General features: G+C 46.5%; 4 protein-coding genes across 6 annotated transcripts; 1 reads left to right on the forward strand and 3 right to left on the reverse strand.

Annotated features, from left to right (window-relative positions):
- Positions 1–251: 251 nt before the first annotated feature.
- On the reverse strand, positions 252–2,855 carry gpx4a (glutathione peroxidase 4a). Of its 2 annotated transcripts, none has more exons than XM_061297318.1 (7): positions 2,720–2,855; positions 1,640–1,734; positions 1,429–1,573; positions 1,198–1,349; positions 1,095–1,119; positions 898–957; positions 252–637 (listed from the first exon to the last, which is right to left on the reverse strand). In XM_061297318.1, exons 1-7 carry the CDS (start codon positions 2,825–2,827, stop codon positions 599–601), a joined length of 624 nt encoding a protein of 207 aa, XP_061153302.1. In that variant the 5' UTR covers positions 2,828–2,855; the 3' UTR covers positions 252–598. The 2 variants fall into 2 exon arrangements, with proteins under 2 accessions (XP_061153302.1, XP_061153303.1); XM_061297319.1 differs by lacking the exon at positions 2,720–2,855 and adding an exon at positions 1,936–2,096.
- Positions 2,856–3,014: 159 nt separating this feature from the next.
- polr2eb (RNA polymerase II, I and III subunit E, b) lies at positions 3,015–4,801 on the forward strand. The gene is made up of 8 exons (XM_061297316.1): positions 3,015–3,205; positions 3,454–3,628; positions 3,698–3,813; positions 3,884–3,964; positions 4,045–4,103; positions 4,241–4,319; positions 4,533–4,601; positions 4,673–4,801. Exons 1-7 carry the CDS (start codon positions 3,149–3,151, stop codon positions 4,596–4,598), a joined length of 633 nt encoding a protein of 210 aa, XP_061153300.1. The 5' UTR covers positions 3,015–3,148; the 3' UTR covers positions 4,599–4,601; positions 4,673–4,801.
- A 101-nt stretch (positions 4,802–4,902) lies between these two features.
- Positions 4,903–12,690, reverse strand: arhgap45b (Rho GTPase activating protein 45b). Of its 2 annotated transcripts, none has more exons than XM_061297314.1 (24): positions 12,222–12,690; positions 11,124–11,364; positions 10,850–11,032; positions 10,352–10,492; positions 10,149–10,233; positions 9,472–9,544; positions 9,309–9,381; positions 9,107–9,238; positions 8,918–8,979; positions 8,717–8,827; positions 8,563–8,643; positions 8,330–8,494; positions 8,054–8,191; positions 7,776–7,966; positions 7,616–7,710; positions 7,391–7,477; positions 7,215–7,316; positions 6,913–7,079; positions 6,639–6,827; positions 6,430–6,567; positions 6,101–6,345; positions 5,786–6,023; positions 5,606–5,714; positions 4,903–5,437 (listed from the first exon to the last, which is right to left on the reverse strand). In XM_061297314.1, the coding sequence occupies exons 1-24, from the start codon at positions 12,495–12,497 to the stop codon at positions 5,103–5,105; spliced, it is 3,657 nt and encodes a 1,218-aa protein (XP_061153298.1). In that variant the 5' UTR covers positions 12,498–12,690; the 3' UTR covers positions 4,903–5,102. The 2 variants fall into 2 exon arrangements, with proteins under 2 accessions (XP_061153298.1, XP_061153299.1); XM_061297315.1 differs by lacking the exon at positions 12,222–12,690 and adding an exon at positions 11,552–12,155.
- A 303-nt stretch (positions 12,691–12,993) lies between these two features.
- Positions 12,994–23,770, reverse strand: tjp3 (tight junction protein 3). The gene is made up of 28 exons (XM_061298182.1): positions 21,530–23,770; positions 20,479–20,535; positions 20,051–20,160; positions 19,867–19,969; positions 19,458–19,785; positions 19,293–19,396; positions 19,023–19,221; positions 18,870–18,945; positions 18,684–18,787; positions 18,533–18,614; positions 18,251–18,403; positions 18,069–18,181; positions 17,904–17,994; positions 17,306–17,388; positions 17,084–17,180; positions 16,914–17,002; positions 16,776–16,848; positions 16,624–16,703; positions 16,466–16,556; positions 16,230–16,386; positions 15,915–16,023; positions 15,313–15,834; positions 15,161–15,240; positions 14,776–14,986; positions 14,520–14,620; positions 13,876–14,442; positions 13,729–13,787; positions 12,994–13,639 (listed from the first exon to the last, which is right to left on the reverse strand). Exons 1-28 carry the CDS (start codon positions 21,554–21,556, stop codon positions 13,516–13,518), a joined length of 3,990 nt encoding a protein of 1,329 aa, XP_061154166.1. The 5' UTR covers positions 21,557–23,770; the 3' UTR covers positions 12,994–13,515.
- Between the last annotated feature and the right edge of the window lie 1,960 nt (positions 23,771–25,730).

The raw sequence follows: 25,730 nt of genomic DNA on the forward strand, positions 1-25,730 counted from the left end.
AAATATACGTTGTTACTGTGCTCCCAAGACTCTCTCAAGACCTTGGAAAGTGAATTCAGAGGTTTGTTTCGCAATACCTTGTACGTATTTGAAGATATTTGCTGAAAACCTCACTCCAAAAAATGTCAACAAACATTTCATAAGTTTTTAAATCAGCACTATAGAAAAAAAAAGGCTAAGCAGAATCCAGCAAACAAAAGTGAGATGACAACCATAGAATCAGATATTTTACCAAGTGTGACACAGGAAAATGTATTCATCAAATCCTTTTTTGTTTATTTTATTAAGGTTATTTACATCTCTTCACAATTGAATGACAAAATGAGTGCTTTTATACAGACATTGGTACATTTCATCGAGTTGTCCCATGTCCCCCCAACCCCCCCTCCTTTCTTTCCGGTCCAGAAGAACAAAAGCTCGATGATTGACCCTGGCAGGTTTGCACGCCAATTGCATCGAGTCTGCCTTTTCCGTCAGGCGGCTTTACGGACAGACTGTCATAGGTCCAGGGACAAACTGAACCCACATCCACCAAGACTCAGAGCGAAAGAGAGAGGTGGCGTATGGAAGGAAACGAGACAACGGCGAGATGGTTCATCTAGGCATTTAGATACTGAGGAAGATCCTGCTCCACCACCTGCACAAAAGAGATAGATACAAATGTATAAAGATCTGATATTAATCAGAATCTTGTGTATTGTAATGAAAATGTTGATTTTCTCATTAAAAAAATTCTAGTTGATAAAGAAAATTCGATGGCCAGTTTTTCAAATCTAAATTTTTACAAAGGTTTATTTTGTTAAATCTTTACAGCACATTATTGTTATTAAGTTTATATTTTTAAAAAAATGCTCAAGTGAAATAATGTAAGGCCACTAAAGCCATTTGTGTACATACGCTTGGATCATCCATGGTTCCGTATCGTTTCACCACCTGACCTTCTTTGTTGATCAGAAACTACAAGAGATCAAAAATAGTTTCATTTTTTTTATACATTTGAAACAAAATCCTAACACAGCAAAACTCAAGAATGTGGTACAAATTGTAGTTTTCTGATAACCATAATATTAGCACCAGCTGTATTTTTTTTTTACCTTGGTGAAATTCCACTTGATACCACTAGGGGGACAAAAAAAACAAAAACAAATGTAATGCAGGTACAGTAACAATGAAGTAGGCGATGAAAATGAGTCTTACTTTCCCATGAAGCCTCTCCCGTTGGGCTGCTCCTTCATCCACTTCCACAGCGGGTGAGCGTTGGGCCCGTTGACGTCGATCTTGCTGAACATGTCAAAGTGGGCATTGTACGACTGCGCAAACTGCTTGATCTCGCCGTTCGTGCCTGGCTCCTGTCAGTTGACAGAACAAAATAGAAATCATAGATAAGCACAAATAATCCCAGAGCAAACAAGAGCAAATCGGGTGTACCTGATTGGCAAACTGGTTGGAAGGGAAGGCCAGAATGCGTAAACCTCTCTCAGCGTACTTGGCGTGCATCTCTGCAAACTGAGAGTAGTTTACGGGCGTTTTGCCTCATTTGGACGCTACGTTGGTGATGATGACCACGTTGCCCCTGGAAAAAGAATAGTCACAGTTAAGGTGATTAGTTTGGAGGCCGCACGTGGAAGTAGAGGCTCACCGGTATTTTTCTAGAGAGACTAAATTGCCATCAATGTCGGTGGCTGAGAAGTCATAAATGGAGGTGGCCAAGCTCCAATCCCCTGCCGGGTCACCCTGTGGGATGATGTGAAGCCGCAAGGGTCACACGAAATAAAGCAAATGCATATGTACAAGACAGAAGACAAAGAAACGTGAATCACTGTGCACTCATATAGCAAAAACTTCCACACACCCACACGGTCTGTCTAGCTGCCTGTTTTTGAGAGCATTGATGCATCAGATTGTTTCTTCCAATGCCATCCGCTGAATTCTTACCAAAGCCTGCAGCAGGACACTGAGCAGGACAGTGGAGCCTAAGAGACGCATGGCTGCCCTTCAGCAAGCTCCTCAGAAGGCAGAAAGGGATCCAACTCCTTCCTTATTTAGTAGAATCCTTCGCTACGCTCTCGGTTTGTCCCTGCAGACTTTTATAAAGCTTCGGGGGATCAGTGACTCAACTGATAAGCTGCCGTTACCCAATAGCTGATGTTCTGCAGTCCTGACCTGTAATCCACATCAGCTATGCACGAGTTCGGTGGTCCAGAGTCCACCACATTATCATAAGCTCATAAAAGGATCCTGTAAAATAGAATTTGGAACGATACGTTCTGGAACTCTGGTTGAAGGTTTCATAATATTTTGAGGTGCACTAGTCTGATGCTGAGAAGTCATAAGTTGGTATTTTGGCTCGTTTTTTAACCTTAAAATATCTCCAAACCTTGTGATCATGTCTATCTTTGTTAAAAGATAATCTAAATAACTGTTTTTATTGCTCTTTAGGGCCCTCTTGTGGTCACGGTGCCCGGAGCAGGTGCCGAATTTGCTTGTGCTCTTTTTTTCCCGTAATATACCCCCTTTAAATTAATATTACCCGACTAGTTCTATCTAAAAGATACCAAATCGATAGTTTCAATGTTTCTCTGCAGGCAAACAGATAAAATAAATACTGAATGCTGACGTGAGTGCTCCTGTGCTCAGTGACAAGTGTGTCAACATGATGATAACAAAAGCACACATTTCAGGCACAAAGATCAACCCTCAAATAAATATTTTACTTTACCGTAGAAGGAACGAGAAAGTAGAGAAGCACCGCCAAAGACACCCCAATAGTAGACACTGCCGCGCATGTTGTTATTAAGCATAACGGCCTCATTGTGGAGGAGCACATTATGAGCAAAACAACGAAGCCCCCCCGCCTGTCTTGTGTGTTACGAAACCTCAATTTACATTTTTAATGGTTTATTATACAAACATTTTTACTTTGCATGACTATAACAACATGTTATTGTCAACGTTCCTTATTTTCCTTCCATGTTTTTGTTGTTTTTATTGTAATTGCGCATCCTGTATTGGATGTTGCTGTGACGTCATCAACCAGCGCCAGTAAACGATCGCGTGTGTCGAGTGGAAGCAGCGACAAAATACCCAATTAATGATTAATAATTGAAGTATAACTAAACTAAATCTCTAAGGACTCATTGGGTAAATTATGGACGACGAAGAGGAGACTTACAGATTGTGGAAAATTCGCAAGACCATCATGCAGGTGAGTTTTCCGTGTGTTTGTTTTGAAGCTAACGTGTTAGCTCGCCGATGCTGCCATCTCGTAACTTTGACCATTATTAAAGCCGATTTAGTTAGATATACCAGCAAAGGGGAACTCACTGTTCCGTCAGTGCCCACAATGAAAACAACTCAAATAAAAGCAGTAATGCAAAGTACTAACTACCTGATATTGACGAGTGATGAGCGTTAATGTCAAATTTGTTGAAGTTAACTACTTCTACTTTACAGTTATGCCATGACAGAGGCTACCTTGTGACCCAGGACGAATTGGACCAGACTCTAGACGACTTCAAGAGTCAATTTGGAGACAAACCCAGCGAGAGTCGACCCAGGCGCACGGACCTTACCGTGTTGGTGGCGCACAACGATGACCCCACCGACCAGATGTTTGTTTTCTTCCCCGGTAAGCTTCTAAAGATTGGGAGGCAGAAAAAAAAAACGCGGAAATCCTAAGATATTGCATCTTTTTCAGAGGAGACCAAGGTGGGCATCAAGACAATCAAGATGTATTGCCAGAGGATGCAGGAGGAGAACATTACACGGGCCATCATTGTGGTCCAGATGGGCATGACACCCTCTGCAAAACAGGTTTGATAGAATACAATAGTCCATCCAATACTTATGTGTTTGTGTGCTCATGAGTGTACATACCTCTCAGTCTTTAGTGGACATGGCACCCAAGTACATCCTGGAGCAGTTTCTACAGCAGGAGCTCCTCATCAACATCACAGAACATGAGGTCAAAACATTGTCGTGGTTGCAGAAATGCAAACACCATGGGCTCTGAGGAAAATAAATGGTTCATGTTCTGTTGTTCAGCTCGTACCAGAACACATCGTCATGACAAAAGAGGAAGTGACGGAGCTCCTGGCAAGATAGTATCCTCTTAATGTACACAGATACTGTAACCAGCCAAAAGGTTCTATAAGCATGCTATTTAATGAGAAACGGTCCAAACCTTTGACTGGTAATGGTGGATGCGTTTTTTTTGTTTGCCTTAATGTACTCACTTCAGTAAACTCAAGGAAAGTCAGCTGCCCAGGATCCAGGCCGGAGATCCAGTGGCTCGCTACTTTGGCTTAAAGAGAGGACAGGTAACAAAGCATAGCTTGGAAACACAAGGTGAAGAAGGAAAAGTGTCATGAATAGCAATTAGAGCATGAAGCGGACTTACTGCAAGACGGGGAAAGGTGTGGCTGCGCCGCAGTTCAGTTATTTTTTCCGTCTCGGACTTGTGATGCGTCTTTTTTAAAAGTCACCCTTAGGCTAGAATGTTTGATAGTCTAAAGTTGTTCACGTTTGCAAAGGTGGTGAAAATCATCAGGCCGAGTGAGACCGCTGGCCGGTACATCACCTACAGACTAGTGCAGTGACAGGTAAGAGTCGTCCATATCAGACACAGGTACAATATTTGGATTATGATCAGTAACAATATTTCAAATCCTAGATGCCACTGTGGAAGACTCGGAACGTCTTTCCAGACACACTCATCCCTCGGAGTCCTGTTTTGATTTTGTTACTTTTTTCATTTCTATTCTAAAATGTGAATTTTGTCAAATAAAATATATTGAAAATAGAGCCAGAGTGATTTCTTCCAATTAGATCAGGGCGTTGGCTAAACATTTCTGTTCCACGTGTAAGTTAAAGCTGCTGAGCATTTAAATACATAAGCCACTCTTAAAAAGGAAAAAAAATGTAATTTTTATTAATGCATGTAAAACAACGTAACATGAATTTGAAATAGCGACAAATCAAAACAAGTGCTGAAATAAAACCAGCAGCAATAAAATCGCTTAGGAGTTTGTGCCAATTAAGTCCAGTTAGAAAAGTTGACCGCTGCTGAAAACTGCAAAAAAAGCAAACTATTAAAGTGATCATCACACAAATTCAGGCTCTTTGGCTCGATTTCTGCTGAGCATCATCTTCTTACTACGCAGGCGGGCCAGCAGCACTCTGGAGCGACCTGGCAGCGGCGAGCAGTAGTAATAATTGTTGGATTGGTTGACGTTTAGCTCGGCCAGAGACTCGATCAGACCGCCCTCAACCTCGCCCCCGTTGGAGTCATCGTCCGGAGGTCCACTGGGTGGCGGCAGAGTGGCGTCCGACTCCAGGCTGTCCTGATAGGTCAACTGCTGCTCTTCATCCGCCACCTTTGCGTCCTCATCCTGCTCAGAGTCTGAGTCAGGGAACTGTTCGCTGGATCCCATGGAGCCTGAGGAGATACCCACGTTAAGTCAGTGTAGGACATCACACAGACAAGCTCAATCCAAGTAGACATATGCAGTGCAACAACAAAAATGAAAACCAACAAGTAACTCAAAATTGCTCTAAAACGTAGATTGCGCGTATCATTTGGAAAAATTAATGAAACAAAACTCACCGCAGCCTTCGTCCATTTTGTCCGACTCCGACTTGCTCTTCCTGTGAGGGCCTGCGTCCTCGCCGTCGACAGAACTGCTGGTCACATCCTCGACCTGAACCTGCGCCATCTGCACAAATGTCATCAAAAGCTCACCATTGTTGCAGCGACAATATTAAATATTAGTGGTAGGTTGCTCACCAGGAGAGCAGAGCTCGAGGCAGAGCGACAGGTCTTGTGGCTGTGTGAGATCTTGGACTGAAAGATGGAGGGGTAGAAGACGATGAGTGCCTCCACCACGCGAGCCTGGTGGGGGTAGTCCACCAGAGACGAGAGCGAAATGGTGGCCCCCGTGGGACGGGGACGCAACAGCGACGGCCCGAACACAATCCCCAAGTTACTGGGGCTCATCTTGTTCTCCTCCTCCAGCTCGGCGATCCTACGACAAGCGAGATCGCGGGTCAAGGAAGGTGTCGTGACGCTACAGGGCGGAAACCGTGGCGTCCTCCTCCTCACCGCCGAAGATGGCGAATCAGATATCGGAGGGTGGCCATGTTGGCTTTGGGCAGCTCCTTCAGAAGCTCCCTCAGCTTGTCCACCAGCACCAGTGTCTCCGGCTCAGTTTCGGGGCCCAGGTCCACAAGCTGAGCCCCCCTGCTTACCGGGGGCCCGGCAGGATCCTCGTGGTCGGCCTGCACGCTCTCCTTGGCCAAACCCACAAGGCTGTTATAAAGGTGGAATGGCATGATGGGCTCTGGCAACTGGATGGCAAGCAAGCAGGGGTTATTGCGCAATCCCAACGTCAACGTGTATAAATGTAGCAGCCTTAATCGACTTTGACTGACCTGTCGCAGGTAGAGCTTGAGCACGTTGCTGATGTCATGCGGCGAACACTGCGACAGCTCCACCAGCTCCTTGCCGTTCTCAAAAGCCTGACACAGCTTCTCCACGCGCGTCTTCACGCCGTTCACCCGGTAGATGCCCTGCGGCGCAGCGCACGCGTACGTCCAAGTAAGCAAACGCGTCAGGTGGCGGAGCCAAAAGACTCTCCCACCTTCATCTTCAGCGCCCGCCTCTCAATCTCTGAGATGCACTTGGTGACGAGGAAAGGGATGCCGTCGCTGGCGCAGCTGGCCACCTGCGAGAACTCCCTGCCGAAGAGCTGCAGACGGCCTCGCAGCTTCTTGTGGCCGCACTGGATGGCCAGTGTCTCCAAGCAGCGCTTATGACAAGCCAGGAAGCACTACGGGCACGTCATGAAGGAGACCGCTTGAGGAATGACTTTTTTTTTTTTTTTTTTTATATTTGTTTCCGACATCTTCCCTCACCTCCTCACACTCAGCGCCCTGGAAGTAGACGTAGCTGTCGCACTCGCGGCACTTGGCGGGAGTGCGCAGCTTTCTCAGGCGGTGCGTCTGGGCGGCTTTGGACAGATTGGACACATTTCGGAAAGGTCTGGTGGAGACCACCACGTCGGGGTCCATGCCGTTCATGTCTGCGGAAGGATTAAAGACACACAGTAAAGCACAGAGACTTGCCATCCCACAATCAGGTGAGCAGATGGCTTTTACCTATAACCGTGACCCAAAACGCCATCTTTGGCACATGACCCCCAAACTAAAAGTCTTACTTGGCGTCTCAAACGAGGCCACGTTCCCGTCTTTGTCATCCGTGTCCTCGTTGGACGACACGGTTCCGGTGGATGACGTCCGGGCAATTTTGCTGATGTCGGCTGGTGACGTGAAAGGATGCCATGTGTCAAAACATTTTTCAGAGAGAGGAAGTCGACTCGTGTGATTGGCGCACTTGTGCTGGCGACTGGAGACTCCAGGGCACCGTCTGCTCCCACGCTGTCATCACTCACCGTGGATCCCCACGACTTGTGACCCTGCCCTATGTTCGGAATATTGAATATTTTCAATCTTTTCTAGGGGTGAGATTTTCTGTTCGATTTCTTTCTTTCTTTCTAAATAAACAACAATGAGTTATTGTCATTGGGAGATTTTGGTAATGACGAGAGGCACGACTCACTGGAATGGCGATCCGTGTCCGCACCGGCGGCGACGTTGTCCGCCCGGCTCGTCTGCTCCGTGTTGAAGCTGTCATTCCTCGGTCTGAAGACGGCGCTGCATTCATTGGACACGATACATGAAAAGTGTCACTTCACCATTACGACGGGCGCCTCGCTTACTGCGACGTGGCGCCGGTGTAAGGCTCGAAGGCGTAGCAGACGGCGGGCTGGTCGGGCAGCTGCAGGTCTCGCACGTGGGCGGCGTACTGCTGGCCCGGGTCGTACAGCTTGCTGCTCTCGCACAGAGTCTGGTAGCAGACGGGCAGCGCCACCGTCTGCATGTGCATCGACTGGTAGTACGAGATGGTGGCCTGAAAGTTGCGGTGAAAATGACCAGTGAGGGGAAAACGTCGGTGGAAAGACATTATAGATGAGACGCGCGTGTTTCGGGGTCGGACCGAGCGCAGCGTCTGGTCGCTCTGTTTGATGAGGTCCTGCAGCTGCCTCAGCGCCGTGACTTTGGTGTGCTCCAGCTCCATCATCTGAGCCGTGGCGTCAGCGATGCATGTCCTGTAGGTGGCCTCCGCCTCTTCCGCCTACACTCAAAGTGGAAGTTGACACTTGGCTCATCAAAATAAATAAGGCATAGCTTTTCTGTCAAAACCTCCTTAAATAATGAATACAAGAAAATAATTGATTTGAACAGAGACGACAGAGGAAGCGGCGGCGATCACCTTGTTCCGAGCGTCTTCCTCCAACCTCTTCTTTTTGTCCAAGGACTTGGCGGTGGCTCCCGGCCCCTCCTCCTCTGCTCGGCTGGCGGCCGCTTTGGCCTTGTAGTCCTCGCAGCGTGCCATGTAGCATTGCTTGGCCTTGCGCAGGTTGGTCTCACAGTCCATCTACGGGATAAGCGGCTCACACTCGAGACGCCGTCCGTCACTTGCTCGAAACGTCTTCAAAGACATACCAGTTTTCTCTTTGCTCGAAGCCAGTGCTCCTTGATTTCCTTGCGACGCTTCTCGTGCTCCTGTTTGCGCTGCATCAGCGGCTGCATGACGACAAACACGAGGAGATGTTCAAGTTTGGCTTTTGGCGACACAAAAATGTACTCTCACAGCAACCTGAATAAAGGTCTGGTTGTGCAGGGTGGCGCTGGCCTGCTGGAGACCCACGCTCTGTTCCTGGTCCTGCTCCAAAGCGAGGGAGTAGATGGAGAAGAGGGGCATGTGGGGCTTCCGAGGGGGGGGGGGGGGGGATAATAGCAAAGTCATTGACTGCATTGAGGTGCACAAAAACGGATGAATTGTCGTCTTGTAACTCACATGTGTTATACTGTGTTTGCAGGACTGGTATAATCTCTGAAGACCTTTTGAGAATTCCATTTCTGATGGGAGAAAGACATACTTGTTATGAAGGGACGATTCAAATTTAAGGATTTTGTTTTCATAATCTGACTATCCTTGTCATTGTTAGAGATTCACGACTAAAGTCGCGCAGCAATCGTAACGCACCAAGCGAGGTTCTCTTCTCCACGTAACTGACGAGATCCTTCATGTACTTGGCGATGGTTTTGGCGTACTGCAGAGCGGAGTCAACGCCGCCCTCACTGCGCTGCAAGATCACGTCCACTCCCTCGACGTTGCCTGCACGTCGGAAAGATTATGCCGACATTCCCGTTTACGACCAAAGGTCAAACGGGACAATGCTGCCTACCCATGTCGTCCGAGTTGCTCCCCAGCTGACCGCCGCCCTCGTGGCCTGCAGCGCCATACAAGTTCTCCATAGACTGCGCAACGTAAACAAAGGGTGTAATTGTCCCGCTGCCATCGTGACAAACGGAGCCGAATGGAGGAGAACAAGTCCGGCAGGCACTCACCCGACTCTTCTCTGTGGGCAGCAACGAGAGCAGCGTGCTGCTGTCCACCTCGCCCATCAGCAGCTCGGACACACTGGATGAATAAATAAAAGAAATTAGAGCTTCGTCTAACATTAGAACCATTTCAATTGAACTTTCTGCAAAACATGCCGACTTTGACACGGCAACTATATCATTTGTCAGGTGCATGCAGAAAGCCAAATGTCATTTCTTATTGTGGTTGGAAACAGATTGCTGCCCAATCACACATGTGCTCGTTTATTCTCGCTTGTTCTTTAGGGAGTGTAAAGTTGAGCACAGTTTGAGTGGATGAGGAAACGAAGCCATCAGACATTTCAACTGTGCGACAGCTCACTTCCTCTTGCTGCTCTCTGACAGTTGATAGAGACATGTGACCAGCTACGACGGCAACAAAGACTACTCGATTTATCGCATTATAATAAAACTAATTTAAAAACAAACAAACATGATAGCTGCTCTTCGTCATTTGCATCCCAGTACGGTACAAAGAACATCCAACTGATCTCCTCCAAGCGTTTTGAGTGGTGGCATGCAAGAAAACCACTTCCTGTTGTCGTTCTTTCAGCCTCATGCAAATGTGTCACCATTTACGCACTTCTCCCCCTGGCTTCCACGCACAATTTCCAACACACAACTTCTGTTTTCAGGCTACTCACTTGCTGCTGAAGGCCACCGCGATGGTCTCAATGGCTTTCTCAAAGTCCTTTTTGTCCGAGTCATTGCACGCCTCATAGTGGAAACCTAAAAGAACAAAACATTGGAACATTGGTACACGACCAGAATGGTATAAAACCAAATTAGTGTCAATGCCTAATTCTTGTACATATGCTATGTTGAACGGAAACAAGAGTTCAGTCACCTTTGACTTTAGATATGAGTTTCCCGGCAGCGGTGAGGATCTCCACCGTGTTGAGGAAGGGGTACGTGGTGATGACTTGCCGCAAGACGCGCAGAACCTCCCCCAAGCACTCGTGGGCGACGGGCCGCTGATTCTCCGTACCTGTGTACCAAGCGACTTTTTGAGTCAGCTTTTCACTTGGGCCCAAAGAGCCCGGGTTAACCCCGTAATGTACTGTGCAGACATCTTTTTGGAGGGGGAAGTGCGGCCAGATGAGTGAAGTTTCCTGTTTAGGATGCGAGAACATGAAACTCGCGGTAACACACCACCACATAGTAAGTGCATGAATATGTGTTGCAGGTGACTTTCGGTGTGGCAGGTCAGCCATTTTGGAGAGAGCTCAAATGAATAAGACGCTTGAATGGAAAGGCGTTATATCTGTTGACTTGAAGCAACTGGTCTCCAGAGAACTACAGGGCACAAAAAAACAGCAACATTGGATTCTTTGTATTCAGCTACCTTCGGCCAGCACCACCACGTCCTTCAGCTTCTCCACAGCCTCAGCAAAACGCGCCACGTCTCTGAGCAGGGCAGGGATGTTTTCGACTTCAATGGCGGTGCTCTCGGGACCTTCGGATGATGGTGGCGTCAAGGCTCCTTTGGCCTGGCCTTTGGTGAACACCCATGACTGGAGAGTCAAACCTGGAGGGGCAAAGAAATTTGGTTGTAAATGTAGGTCAGGGCTTCTAACAATGCTTCGGTCAGCGGAAACAAACTACTTGTGTCTACTCACCCGCGGCGCTGGCGTGTCGGCTGAGGGTGGTCGGCCGCCTCAGGGTGGCGGTGGAGGATGCGGTGCCGGGTGTCAGCTTGGAGTGCTGGGGGCTCGGGGTGCCCGGGCAGGACAGCGAGGGGTCCAGGGGGCCCGTGGAAGTTGGGGTGAGTATGGATGAAGATGAGGAGGAATACGCGGGCGAAGAGGAGAGGGTGACGTCACCGCCATCCTTCCGCGGCTGCTCCTGGAGGATGGACAGCTGAGGAGCGCAGAGACAGTAGAGACACACTCAAAACGGCTCATGTTTTGACATCGTCTTGTCAGGAGACTTTCACAAGATCCTGCAAAGCAACACTTCCTGATTCCAAGGGTGCGGCAGAGATGTGAGGAAATACATCTCGTCTACAATAATCATTTTTAGCGAGCCATCTTATTTCTATACTCACCTGTTTTAGCCACACGTCCAATCGCTCTTTGCCCACTTTCTTGGCCCTCAGACTGATGTTGTAAGGCTTGTAGCTGCGTTTGCACCCCCGCTTCATCGTGGCCATCCAACCTCAAAGCAACCCTGACCACTTCCCCACTACCTATCACGTACACACACTTCACTCCAGCCTGACTTGCAACATACCCATTCACAATACATCATCATCTGAACGCCTTCTCTTGGACAGAATGTTATCTGACGCCAAACACGCGCACGAAAAGTGACAGTTTGGAGCGCCTCCCGGAAGGGTGTTCACTCAATTCCACACAAACATCAAGACGCGGCAGCTTTACAAAGTTTTGGTCATCCACAATCTTGGATGTGGTGCATTGGCACTGCATTCCCATATAGAAAAACGGGCACTTTAACAGCAATTACAAACTAATGTGACATAAAATGTCTGACTGTCACAGCCACTCTTCGAGTGATGATTTGCGTAATCAAAAGCAAGTGATGGATTGCCTCATAAAATGGCAGACGCGAGTGCTCGAACACAAACACACAGGAAGTTATGATTGCGCACACAGCGCGCACGGATGCACCCATGACCACAACTCCCCAAAACACGCAGGGTGTTAAGTGATGGGTTCTGCGTAATTAAGCCCCGTAAAAGCAAGCAAGCCCCTCACCGTGTTTGGCGGTCCAGGGCTTCCGCTCCGACTCTTCTTGGAGATGGACGGCGTCTTGATAAGTTCCCGCTTCTTACGGGCGAACATTTTGAGGGTGCCTCGGCCGTCCATACCGACGCCCTTGAGTTTGACGTACAGACCCCCCACCCACCCCCCCACTCTCCACTTGGGTATTGTGCCACCGCTCTCGCTGCTCAGCGGGTAGGCGTCGTAGGCATCCGTCCGAGTCCACGGATGGTGTCGATGCGACGTCGGTTTCCTCCCGCCGTCGCACATTGAACCGCGTAGGCTCAATGACAACCAGCTTCCGCGCCGCCTGTTTCCTCAATGGGGGTGGGAGGGGATTTGCCGGAAAGGTGCTACTTTATCGAATTAGACTAACATTTAATTTAAACCCTACTTCCCTCCAAGACATAAAAGAGCAACAAACAAGGGTCCAACTTTGAAGACACAAACAAATCAGTGATGGAGGAGTTCCAGCGCAATCAAAAGTCAACAGAACGCACGTGTGCATCCACGTCAAGTGTCATATGATGTATCCTTCCGCCGGCCTCACCTGCGTTACGACGCAAAATAGAGCCCTATTATTATTATTATTAAGACGCACAAATTGACCAGTGCGTTTCCTAGATCTGCTCATCAGGTCTGCTAAAATCGTTCTCAGAATCCCGTGGGTCAGTTTGAGGGTCACAAAATGATTTGCAATAAATTATGTTGTATTATCTTTAAAAACCATACACCTCCATAATAATCCAAGCTCAAGTACGCAGTAAAAATTTGAAAAACATTTATTCCAAAATAAAAAAACATACAAGAATAAAAATACAAGGTAAAATGTGGAATAACAAACCCCCTCTATGTCAAAGAGTATTATGAGCACATACAGTGTGTGTCACTGGAAAGTTCAGTCTTATGGTGATAAACTAGTTATATCCTTCTTGGCCACAACATTAGATACATATATATATGCCCAATTTATGATAACTACCATTAAACAAATGATTAGTATATATTGGGGGCATTTACAGTGAAAAGATTTCCTTTTTCTTGTTCTTTTTGGCCATAACAGTTCCTTGAGGTTTTATATGTGTGTAGCTCCTGGTCCATAGAAAAAGCCTTTATTCTTTCATACAACATTCAGTTAAGACCAATGTTTTATTTTAAATGCGTTACATGGCACTTTTAAAGTGAATCAAGTATGTATGGTAAAATTTGTTCGATTGGGGATAACTAACAAAAAGTGTCTTGGAGTGTCTTTGTTCGTTAAGACCGGAATGTCGGACACACGGCTTGTCTACAGTTCTGTCGCTGGACCCCATTCAATGTCCTCCATCTCATCGTCGTCATCTTCATCAGAGCTGTTGATACCTCCTCGGATCTGCGTGCGTCTGACTTGTACCGCTTGGTGATGTGCCACTCTGTAAACACGTGGAGGAGGCAGGTGTCAAACATCTACAGATCTATTTCTCCCCCGCCCCCCCCTAAAATTAAGCCACATGAGACTTACACGATGAACTGAAGGGCCTTCTTTTCGTCCGCTTGTGTCTGTGGCTCTGCCTGTCGGGCCTGAAAAGAACAAAAGGTTAGCTCAAGCAAAAAAATAATAATTTTGAAGCTTGGCCGAGTGGTGAGCAACCAAACTCATTGCAATTACCTGCTGTATTTTCTTCTCAATATCAGCCAGGCTGGCTTGCTGAGGGCTCTCTGGCTCGTCCCCATACGATTGATCGCTGACAGAGTAGCGCGTGGGCGGGTCGGGGGCGATAAAATCCGGGGGTCCGTCCGACGGAGTAGTGGGTCCGACCGCGTCGAGGTGGTTGAAGTCAGAGTCCGAAAAACTACGGTGTGAAGTAATGTCGTCCGGATGATGCAGAGGCGGGCTGCGGCTCTGGCGGCGGAGCGTGGAGAGTTCCGGCACGTCCATCAGAGGCGGGATTTTTCTACCCGGCGAGTACACCTCGTCATAAACCTCAGGGTCAATCTCCTCGTCTGGCCTGCCCCAGGTGGGCTCGGACGAGCGAGCCAAGGCGGTCCCGGACACTCTGGGGTTCCTTGCCGCGTTCTGACCCGGGTAGGCTTCCTCCGGCTCCTCGTTGTCCGTGTAGGCCTCGCCGTCCGTGTAGGGCTCACCGTCTGTGTCCTCCAGGTCACTGGCGGCGCTGAGGTAGTCTGACTGTATCGGATCCAGTGCATCAAGGTCCTGTTCCCCACCGCTCTCCAACTAAACAAGGGATTGTGCCAAATGGAAATTCAACACACCATGTATGCAAGGTATCTAACTTCATATGTTTGACTTACCGTGACTTCCGAAACCCAGACTGGTTTAGACTGTTGGTGGCGAATCTTGTCCTTAAGAACCTGGTACCAAATACTGGAGCCGGGCTGCAGGTCAACACGCGCTGGAGGAATCAAAGAACAAATTACTCAGAAGAAATCAGCAGTTGATTGATTTCAGTTCAATTTTGGATTTTATACACACAGGTTTATAAAAACATTAGAGAAATAGGAGAGAAAAGAAAATCATACAACTTTGTCATGCCGGTTGTTGACGTACCTGAGAAAAGATGACTGTAGTCCTTCCTGAGCTTGAGCGCCTGCGTGTAGAGGCGCCTGGAGCTCTTGTTGGAGTCAGGACTGTAATGCTGCCTCATGGCCTTAACATCCTTGCGGCTGTGCGGGTCCAAGTAGATCACCATGGGGTGGTACTGGATGTAGTTGAGCCTCTCCACAGCTGTGGGCGTGATGTCCAGCAGGGGGTGCTTGTCCTGGCAAAGCAACAGAAAACGTGAGTGAGCCACCAGTGGGGATTTTGCTTCATGTACATTTGATACTTTGCTGCTATCTAGCGGTTGAGGCATTTATTAAAAAAAAAAAAAAAAAAAAAGATATTAAAATATTGACAATAGGTGGGTATGTGTGTATCCCCTTCTCCAGCTCACCTTCTCAGCTATCTTCCTCACGGTGTCCAGTTTGATAACCGTTGAGGTGCTGTCATTGCCCCCGCTGCGAGGAACCATCTCTGATGAAAGTGAGTGGAATCAGGTGAATGGATCAGTGATATAAATGGATAGAAATATAGGAAGACACTAACCAGCCACTTCATATTCATCAGGCAACTCCCTGGCCAGCTTCTCCATCGCGATATCGTTAAGAGGACCCATAATGACGATGGGGCGTTTGAAATTTGCTTCTCTGAGCAGGACCCTCTCGTAAGCCGGGAATTTGCCCTGAATGGTGAGCTGTAGGAGGTCATCCCGCGAGCGTCGTGGGCTCTTCTCGTTCTTTTTGTTCCCTCTGAGGCCCCGTAGTTTCCAGAATTCAGCCCTGGGCCCCGACACCGGCTTCTCGCCGCTCGCCCTCTGCGCCTGCTCCTGGCTGGCCAGCACTTGCGCTCTGGTTTGGTTGGGGATGGTACCTTTATCGAGTTCGTGGAGATCGTTGCCCATGCGGATGGCTAGCCAGTTGCCCAGCTTGCCGCGATGCATGGTGTCCACCACCCGGAACACCTCCCCTCGCATAAAGTTCAGCCCGATGGGGTGATCGGTCTCGTGGTCATAGTGCGTACGGATGTAAAAGTTGTCCCCCAAGTTGGACTTGATGATTTTCTTATAGACTGAAAAGAAAAAAGCAACAACCATGAAGGCGATGGGATGCAGACTTGAGTGGAGCTCGCTGTGGTTCTACTTCACTTACTGTCCATCTTGTTCTGAGTGCGGATTTCCACCTTCTCTCCTCTCTTGATATTAAGCAGGAAATTTGCTGCCTCCTCTCGAGTGAAATGTCCAAAGTCTGTGTTATTAACCTGGGACGAAGGGAGAAAAAAAAAAAAACAGCTGCATGATAATATTCCAAAAATGTATCTGTAAAAAGTCTCACCATTTTTTAAAATATTTTAATTGAATAAAAATAATACAATTAATTAAAATAAATAGAAATTGTAATCAATCATAAATGATCGAAGCCAAAAGTTGATTGTGCAGAAGAAAAAAAAAAAAGCCCCCCCTTCACCTTCAAGATCTGGTCACCCTCTTTCATCCCCCGCTCGTAGGCAGGGCTGTTGGGCTGGACCCCCCCCACAAAGATGCCCACGTCATTTCCGCCCACCAGCCTGAGCCCCACGCTGGCTTCCTTGACGAACGACACCGTGTGCATGTCGGAGCTGTACCTGCCGGAACGGGAACAGAAGAGCCCGAGGCTGAATGCGATGCTGAGTGTTGGGAGGCCGAGACCCGGTAGGGACTCACCCTGGGTGGGATGTCGGGTACGAGTCTGGGGGTAAGGAGTAGATAGGCTCTTCCTCGGGCTTGGTGGGGGCTGAGGTTCGTACTGCTGCTGCTGATAATGAAAGGGTGATTTGTTTATAATCAATAAATGTGTGAAAAGAACTGAAAGTGGCTCTTACAGCTAACTGGTGGATTGCTCCTCACGGAGATCCCGGATCTCATCGTGCCACTATTGGGAGTCACACCGGGAGCATTGTTGCTGTTGAACATACAATTACATACACATTATGGAATGTCGGAGTTCTTTTTCCACTTTCCAGAACAGGCGTACCTGCGTCTGCTATTCCCGCGGTCCGAGCTGCCCGACCTCCGCAGACCTGACAGTTCATCCGAATCGGAGGAATCTGAATGGCGTGAAGGGAGATTTGTCATCACTTGCTCATACATTCACTCACTCATTCATTCTAACCATCAGGAGGCGGTTGGACAGGCAATGGGATTCGGCGAACAGGCGCCGGATTCACATTGACCGAAGAGGGCTTGATCTCAGGAGTGATTCTGTAAGAAGCAGGGTGCAGGAAGTTCAAGATGGTTTGAGAGCACACCCTGAAGATGACGAAAAGTATAGAAATTGCTCACCTGGCACGATTTTTGGCTCCGTTTGTCTTCTCGCTGTTCGTCGAGTGCCTGCGAGGGACCGCCGTGTAACTGTCCTCAGAATCCGACTCGGACGGAGCTGTTAGGATTCACACATTTGTTATTACCTCAAAATTATATCAAGACCAAACGTTTGTTTTATTTATTCAAGAGCTGGATGCTTTTTTTTTTTTTTTTTTACTAGCCAACCGCGCAAATGCTCACCTCGGTGCGGCGCACCGCCGACCGGGATACCGGAGGCGCTGTGTCGTCTCGTTTCCGGCTTCGTGGAATGTTCCGGCAAAGGTCTGCAAGAGACAAGAGGGAGGCGGGAGTGAGGGAGGAGGAAGACAAGTCTCAGTTACGTTTGGAAGGACGGGGAGTGGGCTTGTGGCTAACATGATGATTACGGATGAGGCAATATTCACCTTTGCGTCTGAGCGGACTCCTCTCTTTGACCGCTTTGTGATGACTATCGATCAATTTAAAGTATGTATGTCGTCAATATATTAACGGTCCTCTGTTTAATCAGCACATAGCCACATCACGGAGAGGGAGGGGGTTGAGTGAAAGTCACTTTTTTTTTATTTCATACAATACAGCCCAAAAAACACACACAAATCAAAAAAGCTACAATGTGATCACACACAGTTGATAAAAAAAAAAAAAACAATCACAAGATACAGGATGTAACTTTTGTGTAACTTCAAAAATAAAAAGGGGAAAGTCAAAATATTGTTCTTAAAAATAAAAGCCTTATTTACTCAATGTCCCAGCAGGGTGTTGAAGTAGGGGGAGGAAGGGCCTGCGCCTTCATGTGTACCTGTATCTGCTGCTGCTGTACGAGTCCTGACTGTAGTTGGCGCTCTGCCTCCGAGGAGGCGCCGAGCTGCCTTCTGACTCCGACTCAGAGTCTGTGAAGGAAAGGATGACGTGATCATCAGCAGGCGCTCGAGTGCAGTTTGAAAAATGATTGCAATGTACTGACCTGGGGGCGGGACTCTCAATGGAGAGTTGACCCTCCTTGGGGGCTCCTGGCGCACCAGGATGGGGGAAGATCTCGAGCTGGCGAGGGACAGATCAGCAGGAATAACTCTGGGACTGACAAAAAAAAAAAAAACAATCAGAACCAGAAAAGCTGACTTTATGATTGATCTGAGCATCAATTACTTATATCTGTGGTATGAGCCGCTATGGTCGGAGTCGGAGTCTGACACGGGCCTGTGCGGCCTCGAGGATGATGAGCCGGGCCTGGATGACGACCAGTTGGGTGTGGCGTGGGAAGACCTGGGGTTGGGCAGCATGGACAAACCAGGAAGGCTTCTGCAATGGCGGGAAGAAAGATTTCAGCTTCTTAATTATCCTGAGAATTGACTCGCGTGACATAACGATGAGACAACGACGTTGGAAGATGACTCGCGAGTCATGTAAGATGCATTTCGTTCAACTGACTTGTATTTGCTGGAGTGGGTCAGACTGTCCGTGCGGGCAGGAGGCGGCGAGGCGCTGCGTTCCGACTCCGAGTCAGACGCGGCTGAGAGAAAACCACACGGTCACTTCGGACAAGAACCGGACACGGTGGACGGGCCTTTGCGGGACTGACCTCGGTGAGACGCGTAGCCTCTTGCGGGTTGACGAGTCAAAGTGGAGCGCACGGGGGAAGAATCTCTTGACTTGAGCACCGAAGAAGGAAGTTCAGCTCTGCTCCTGGTGTCAAACCGGGACAGGAGGAAAGATTAACTGGTTGCCAGGCGATCACAAAACACACACACAGACAACAAGCTTATACCGGTGTGTCCGTTTCTCCCTGGTAGGATGACGAGATGTTCTATGAGAAGGTGAGTGATCATCCAAGTCGGAAATATCTTCCCCCCCCACCCCAAAAAAAATGAAATGTCAGATGTCCGTTATTGTTGGTCAAAAGCTGATCTTGTCATCTCACCCTCCATCTCAGAGCTACTGTTTCGCCGCCGCCGTCGTCGCTCATCCTCGCTGTTGGGGGCGCTGTCCTCCACCTCCGGGATGCTGACCAGGAACCTGCGATGGTCGCGGAGCACCGTCATGGTCAGCTTCCCGCGGCTCTTCTCCACCAGGTGCTTGGTCTCCAGCAGAGAGAGGTTCTCTGTGGTCATGCCGTTGATCTGATGGGAGGGGGGGGGGAGCAGCGCGTGTCAAAAATACCCGTACCAGTGGATGCTCTCGTGAGACTTGCCTTCAGGATCAGGTCTCCCTCCTGCAGTGTGCCTTCCTTTGCTGCCAAGCCCGTTTCAGTCATGTGCTTGATGAAGATCTGACTGCCCAGTTTCAAGCCGTACTCTGCAACGCGAGCATGACAACGTTACGGCAAATCTACAGAAAATATTTTTGTTAAACTTACCATCTGAGATTTTCTTTTTAACCAGAGTCGTTCTTAGGGGCTTCTCATCGAGGTCGTTGCGCGGTAGCCTCTTGTAGCCCGACGACATCAAGGGGAGCGTACCTCCGTAGCCGTTGCGGTCCGGCGAGGAGCTGCCAGCTCGCGTGTGGTTGCGGTCAGGCGAGGAGCTGCGTGCTCGTATGGGGTACCGACTGCCGTCTCTGTTGTCGCTGCCGTCCGAGAAGCGTCGCGTTCTCCTCGGGGGGTCTTGGTCCAACAAATTGGAGTGGGAGGCGGCCCGAGGCCTGGTCGTAGCAGGGATCTGGATCTTGCGAGCACGTTTCACCGTCTGGAGGGGAAAACATAGTGAGGAACTGAGCTTCGGCTAATTAAAGAAGTCAAACATTCCATTGACATCTTCGTCGCTTACAATGTTAGCCGTTCTGCCGCACGTCTTGAGGGTGTGAATAGTGAAGTTGGAGTGGACGTTCTCCATGGAGGCCCCGTTGACCATGACGATCTGATCTTTGTTGCTAGGAAGTAAAAAAAAAAAAAGACTAGGTTTCACATCACTGTCATTACGTTGGAAAAATATTTAATGGTGGTCAACTTACAACAGGCGTCCCATGGCCGGTCCATTTGGCAGCACGTCAGACACGATCACCGGCGTATCTCCGCTATCCCTGCCCCCAGATAGGGCAAAGCCAAATCCCAATTTGGAATCCTGTCATGTAGAGTGATTGGAATGAAGGAGTGAGTATGCAGGTGGTTGCACATTCCAGCCCGGCCGGTGCTGGCTGGAGTAGGGTGTGCCTCTTGGAATTCCAGCTGAAGGTTTGTGCAGTCATCAAAATATCGGTATTTCCTAACATTTCCTTTTTGTGTTCCGATACGGTATCGCTACATAATTGTCACATGTTGCTTGCACACCTTGTGAATCACTTTCGGTGTATTTTGAATTAACGAGGATATGATTAGCGACAGCTAGCCCGAGTGCTTTTGCGCCACCGTTCTGCCACGTCTACTTTAAGCAGGAACTTACTTTGGTTAGTGTTATTGTATGCTGCTCCCATATCGTGAGCTCCTCCATGCCTGGTTTCTGCAATCACAAAACACACAGTAGTGCTAAGAAAAGAAGACATTTAGCGTGATATGTCCTTACGAGGAGCTCTGCAAAATCCGTGTGCGTGTGTGTGTGTGTGTGTGTGTGTGTGTAAAACGCACCAGTCCGATCTGGAAAGACCGGTATGACGGTGGCGGTGTGTGTGCGCACGCTCAAGAAACACCCACGGTGAGTGCACGACAACTCTCACAGTGATATTTTCAACGAATGAGTACTTACATTTTAATTTTTTTATAAAGTGATCAAAAATAAAATGGTTTCCAATGTATGTGTGTGGATTTATAGAAAAAACATAAAAATAAAATAAAGGAACATTTAAGTCAAAGTCATTGCTTCAAAATTACGGTATCAAAGCCACGTGCAAATTATTTATTTCATCTAGTTAAAAAAAAAAAAAAAGCAAAGCAAATGGAGGATGACACATTCCAGAAGGAACGAGTACAGCCAGCTTCTCTTGTCAAAGTGAAGACTACCGATGTATGCCGATACTGACATGCTGGAAGAAAAAAAAAAAAAGAATGCTGGATTCTTAGTTGCCAATACTTAGTGAACAAGAAGTGAACAATGGTGCTACTAAATGGGAGCAACACAGTAGGCCATTTGTACGTCACTTTGTTAATCATCCACCTAAATACCAATAAAGATGACCTGGCTGCTCAAACATTTAGTTTGACTCTTTCAACTTTCAATTTATTTTAACAACCACTTATTGTTATTTGAGAAAATAAAAACTCAATTAGATTAAAAAAAAAAAAAAAAAAAAGGTAGACACAATTCCTATCAACATCTAAAGTAGCAAAGTAGAGTATGCAAGATAACACAGTTATGTGCCCTGCCCTCCTTTCAGAAGAACAGACCGACTACTCAATTCATATTTGGACTAAAAACATGGCCTCAAAAAAATGTGAATGTATCAATTAAGTCCAATTTTGCTCAGTGGCTTTCTCAGGTCTCATTTGGCTGTACTCACCGCTTGGTCTTTGAACCTCACTTCCATTTCCCACTGGGATCTCCGAGCCCAAAAACACCAACAGCACTAAGACGCGAGGGGCTGATCATATTCCACACACAAACACAACACGCACGCCATTCGTGCAGCTTCTGAAACCTGATCCTTCACTGTGGCGAGCGAAAGAAGTGACAGGCGCTGGCATGGGGAAGGAGGTGGTAGGACTCACCTGGAGAACCAAGCACTCCTCCCCCACTCGTACTTTGACCACTCATGCGCTGACTCTCTCATACACTCCATTAAACACTGAACTACCCCTGGAATGAGCACCGGGTCAAACTAAAGACAATATAGTTAAATTTTAAGTCGCTCTGACACCAAAACAAAACACACAGCTGAGTCCCACTGTCATCCAACTCATCAATTTATTGATGATGGATAGATACAGATAGATGGATCTAGTCACGTTTTTTTCCCTGCATGCAAATTTTGTTCTGTGGCCCACAAAAAAAAACATGTACCAACAGTACCAACTTACAGGCACCACCAGCAGAGGTGGCGAGGGCTCGGGCGGCACCGAACCAAAGTGCTTCATTAGTTTGATCCGCTGGGTCGCATTCATGACCAAGACGCCCACCCAAGTGGAAATTCAATGACAACCTTATTGTCTTAGGGGCAGCAAATCCGCAGGAAGACCACACAAAACGGAAAAATGTTTTGGAAGAAGATATTCCAAGCTCAGCCGATCCCATTTGGATTCATCCCTGAGATCAGCAGCTCCAAGTCTCGATGGTATGCGAGCTGCTTGGTCCACTTTGAGACTTTTTCCCATAGGACTGTTTTGAGTGCAGCGGGGGCTATGGTTACGACGGTGGAATGAGAGCGCTGGACAGTTAATAATTGAAAGGTTGTTTGCTAGAGTAAAGCTTCCTGGGTGCCTTCACAGTACACAGGAAGTTTGTTGGGACAAATGTTTGCTATTTTATACTAACAATGGAATGCCATATTTTTGGGGGAATAAAACGGGACTCTTGATATTTCATCTCCATTCTTATTCTTAATCAGCAAGTGTCAGAAATGAATAGCTCCAATACTTCCCTCCTGACACTCCTTGAACGCACATCTGGCCAACCTGGAAATTCATAATCCATTCAAGGGGCGTAAACAAATCCAACAAGGACTACCGTTACTAAAATAAACACTTGTATGTTGTCTATCGTTCATGTCCCGCCCCCTATTTACTGCGGGGGTCAGGTTCTCAAAAGCTTCGTTTTTGCCGACGGTATCTACCCTGCAATAAAATGCAAAAAGATAATGCAAGGCACAAAAGGAAAGACACAACACCAAGCATTTACAAACGCATTCAGAAGTACGGCTGAGTAAATTAAAGCAGCACAAAAGACACATTTAATAGCCTAGAGGGGCACCGGCTCGGCGTGATGTCATCTATATCCCACTTTCGATGAAAGTATCGGTAAGAAGCTGAGTGGTCATGTTACGAGATGGCTACAGAGTTACTTAGTAAGATTTACAAGCGTTTAGATTGTGACGTCACTACTATTTATTTATTTTCATGATGAACCGCCACAAAATGATCAAAGTGTCATAAACTCTGCCCACATGACTTTATTTGACCTTTTCACTTTTGAAAAAAATAAATAAAATTTCATTCAGTTTTGGGTCGTTTGTGTTGCGAACCCTGCATTTGAAATCTGATTGAAGGAATTATGTACTAAAATGACCTGTGATGAATTGGACCCCACTACTGATTCTGAAGGGCCCTTCCTAGCCCTGAGATGGACGGACTATGACACAAAATGGAGGACTTCACTGTACAAAATGTCTGTCAATACCATTGTTTTACTTTAAAACTTTAAATTATGGAGGTGGTGCAGATAAAAGTCTCGGGTATGTAAGGAATACAACTAGACAGCTGTGTAGGAGTCGAAACTATTACGAAATTCTGTTTGAGGCAGGTAGAAACCTGCAAGAGCGCCTGGAGAACCCGAAAGGCGAGAAGAGGAAGAGGATGGGGAGGATGAAGAAGACAGTGGGCAAACATCACATGGAGCGCAAACGTGGCAATATTTGGATTAATTCCTAAAATATAATCGGACAAACAGGGCCTGCTAAATAGAAAAGCGTGAGAAAATGATGCAAGCTAACATTTCACTAGCACTGTAGCACTTTCGTCATAACAAATTCCGAGGACAATAAGCACTTTACATTATTTGAAGACAATAACATTTCTTAAAAATAAAAAAAAGATGATTTCTTAGTATTCTTAGCTCAACTTAAAAAATGTTTATATAAAGAGACGACGGTGAGATATGACAGACGAAATAATATGGCTTTACCTGTAACACTTCCGGATGTACAACGATCCAACTTCAGTCAAAATTGCTCCCAGCCGCGCAAAATCCTCGATCAAGTGTCACACCCTCACTGTTGTTGGTTTCTGCGATTTATAATAAGAGTTTCGGCGTGGACGTCTCAGCACAACAACAGTGTGGTTACTTTTAAATCTTACTGGCTTGTTCGGACAGGTAAAATTGACATGGCTGGCCGCCTAAATGGGCGTGGCTCCGGACAAATGCGGAAGTACACACACGGCATGCGAGTTCTGTATTTTTATTGATTAAATTCTTCAGACAAGTATTATGACTCAAAGTGATTAATTTTGTCAGTGAAATATTTATAAAATGAGCTGAACTAATTTCCATCTAGGCTAAAACAATATTCAAAGATGAGACATTGCATTGCAGTGTCGCATTGCCTCCAGTAGAGGGCGCCACATGAAAGGTTAAGGCAAGGAGTAGTGTTAGGTGGTGAGCTGTCGTGGCAAATAATGAATTAACGACAAATAAAATTCACAAACTTAATATGATGAAGCTATGCAGAAATTATTTTTAAAATATTTTTTAAAACTTTAATACCCTCTCTTTTTATCCACTCATTCATCTAGTTGGTGATCTGGAATTGGTTAGCAATGGATGTAATTATGTGCAGATTTATGGCCGCCTATTAAATTACGTAATCATTTTCTAAATTTATTACATTAGTTGTGTTTTCATGCCGATGAACAGAAGACACTTTTGAGTTTCAGCAATCTTCAAGTTTTTATTTGTTTACAAAGATTGCTATTTCATATAGTCCTTCCTTTAATGAGTAGAAAACCACTTTTTTGTTGTCATTTTGTTTTTGAAAAGAATTAGTCAAAAGGCACAATTTTTTACAATATATACATTTGGATCTAAATTATAAATATATAAAAAAACAAAAGCAAAAACCCAGAATAAAAGTGCTGAACACAGTTTCTCTTTTTTCTCTTGTTTTTTTTATACAGAAAAAATAGAATTTGTTTAAAAATACATACAATCAGTAGCATGTTTTTGTTATTTTGTTGTTGTTAGCAATAAATTATTTTGAGTGATTTATAGAATATGCAAAAAGTGGAGAAACATGGATGGTTACAGTATACAAATCCATCAAACAAAGACCAGAAGAAAAACAACACACCAAAGCTGGACAAAGGGGGACAGTCACATGATGATGCCTTTCTTAGTGCAACGTGACAACAGGGAAATAAACCCATACAAAAACAGGGTGCTCAGAATAGGTCCAGATGCAGTTTTTGGGGTTGAGTAAACGCTGTGGTCTTCTTTTTTTTTTTTTTTTTTAATTAGCCAATTAGCTTCTTTTATTACATTTGGTACAGTAGATTTCAGCATAGTCTTTAGTGAGAAACCCTTGCGAAAACACCTTACGGAATGTTTCTGCTTTGGAATATTTGGAAAAACTAAGTCATTCTAATGCTATTTAAAATGAAGAAAAAAAAAAGATGCGACAAACAAATGTTTAACTGTTCAAATTTTGAGAAAAAACTAACCAAACAGAAAACGATGATGCGCTGCCCCAATCACAAAACAACAGCAGGATGGGAAATCTAATGTCTGCCGGCGCATTTTCCCACGGCCCAAATCCTGTCACCGTCTTTTCAGAAATTTAAAACATACTTTAAGAAAGATAAATAAGATAGCAGAAAGTTCCCCCAGCCCTGAAACAAAACACCAATAAGAGCAAACAGTACATACAAGTACAAACACGTTGGTTTCAGCACTGTTATGGAGGCAGTTTTTTTCTTTTCTTCTTCTTCTTATGTAACCCTCGCCCGTCCACCAACCTTTTTATTTATTTCTTCCTGAGATTGTTGAATGGTAAC

This window comes from Syngnathus typhle, linkage group LG14 (assembly GCF_033458585.1).
Source record: "Syngnathus typhle isolate RoL2023-S1 ecotype Sweden linkage group LG14, RoL_Styp_1.0, whole genome shotgun sequence".
Lineage (NCBI taxonomy): Eukaryota > Metazoa > Chordata > Actinopteri > Syngnathiformes > Syngnathidae > Syngnathus > Syngnathus typhle.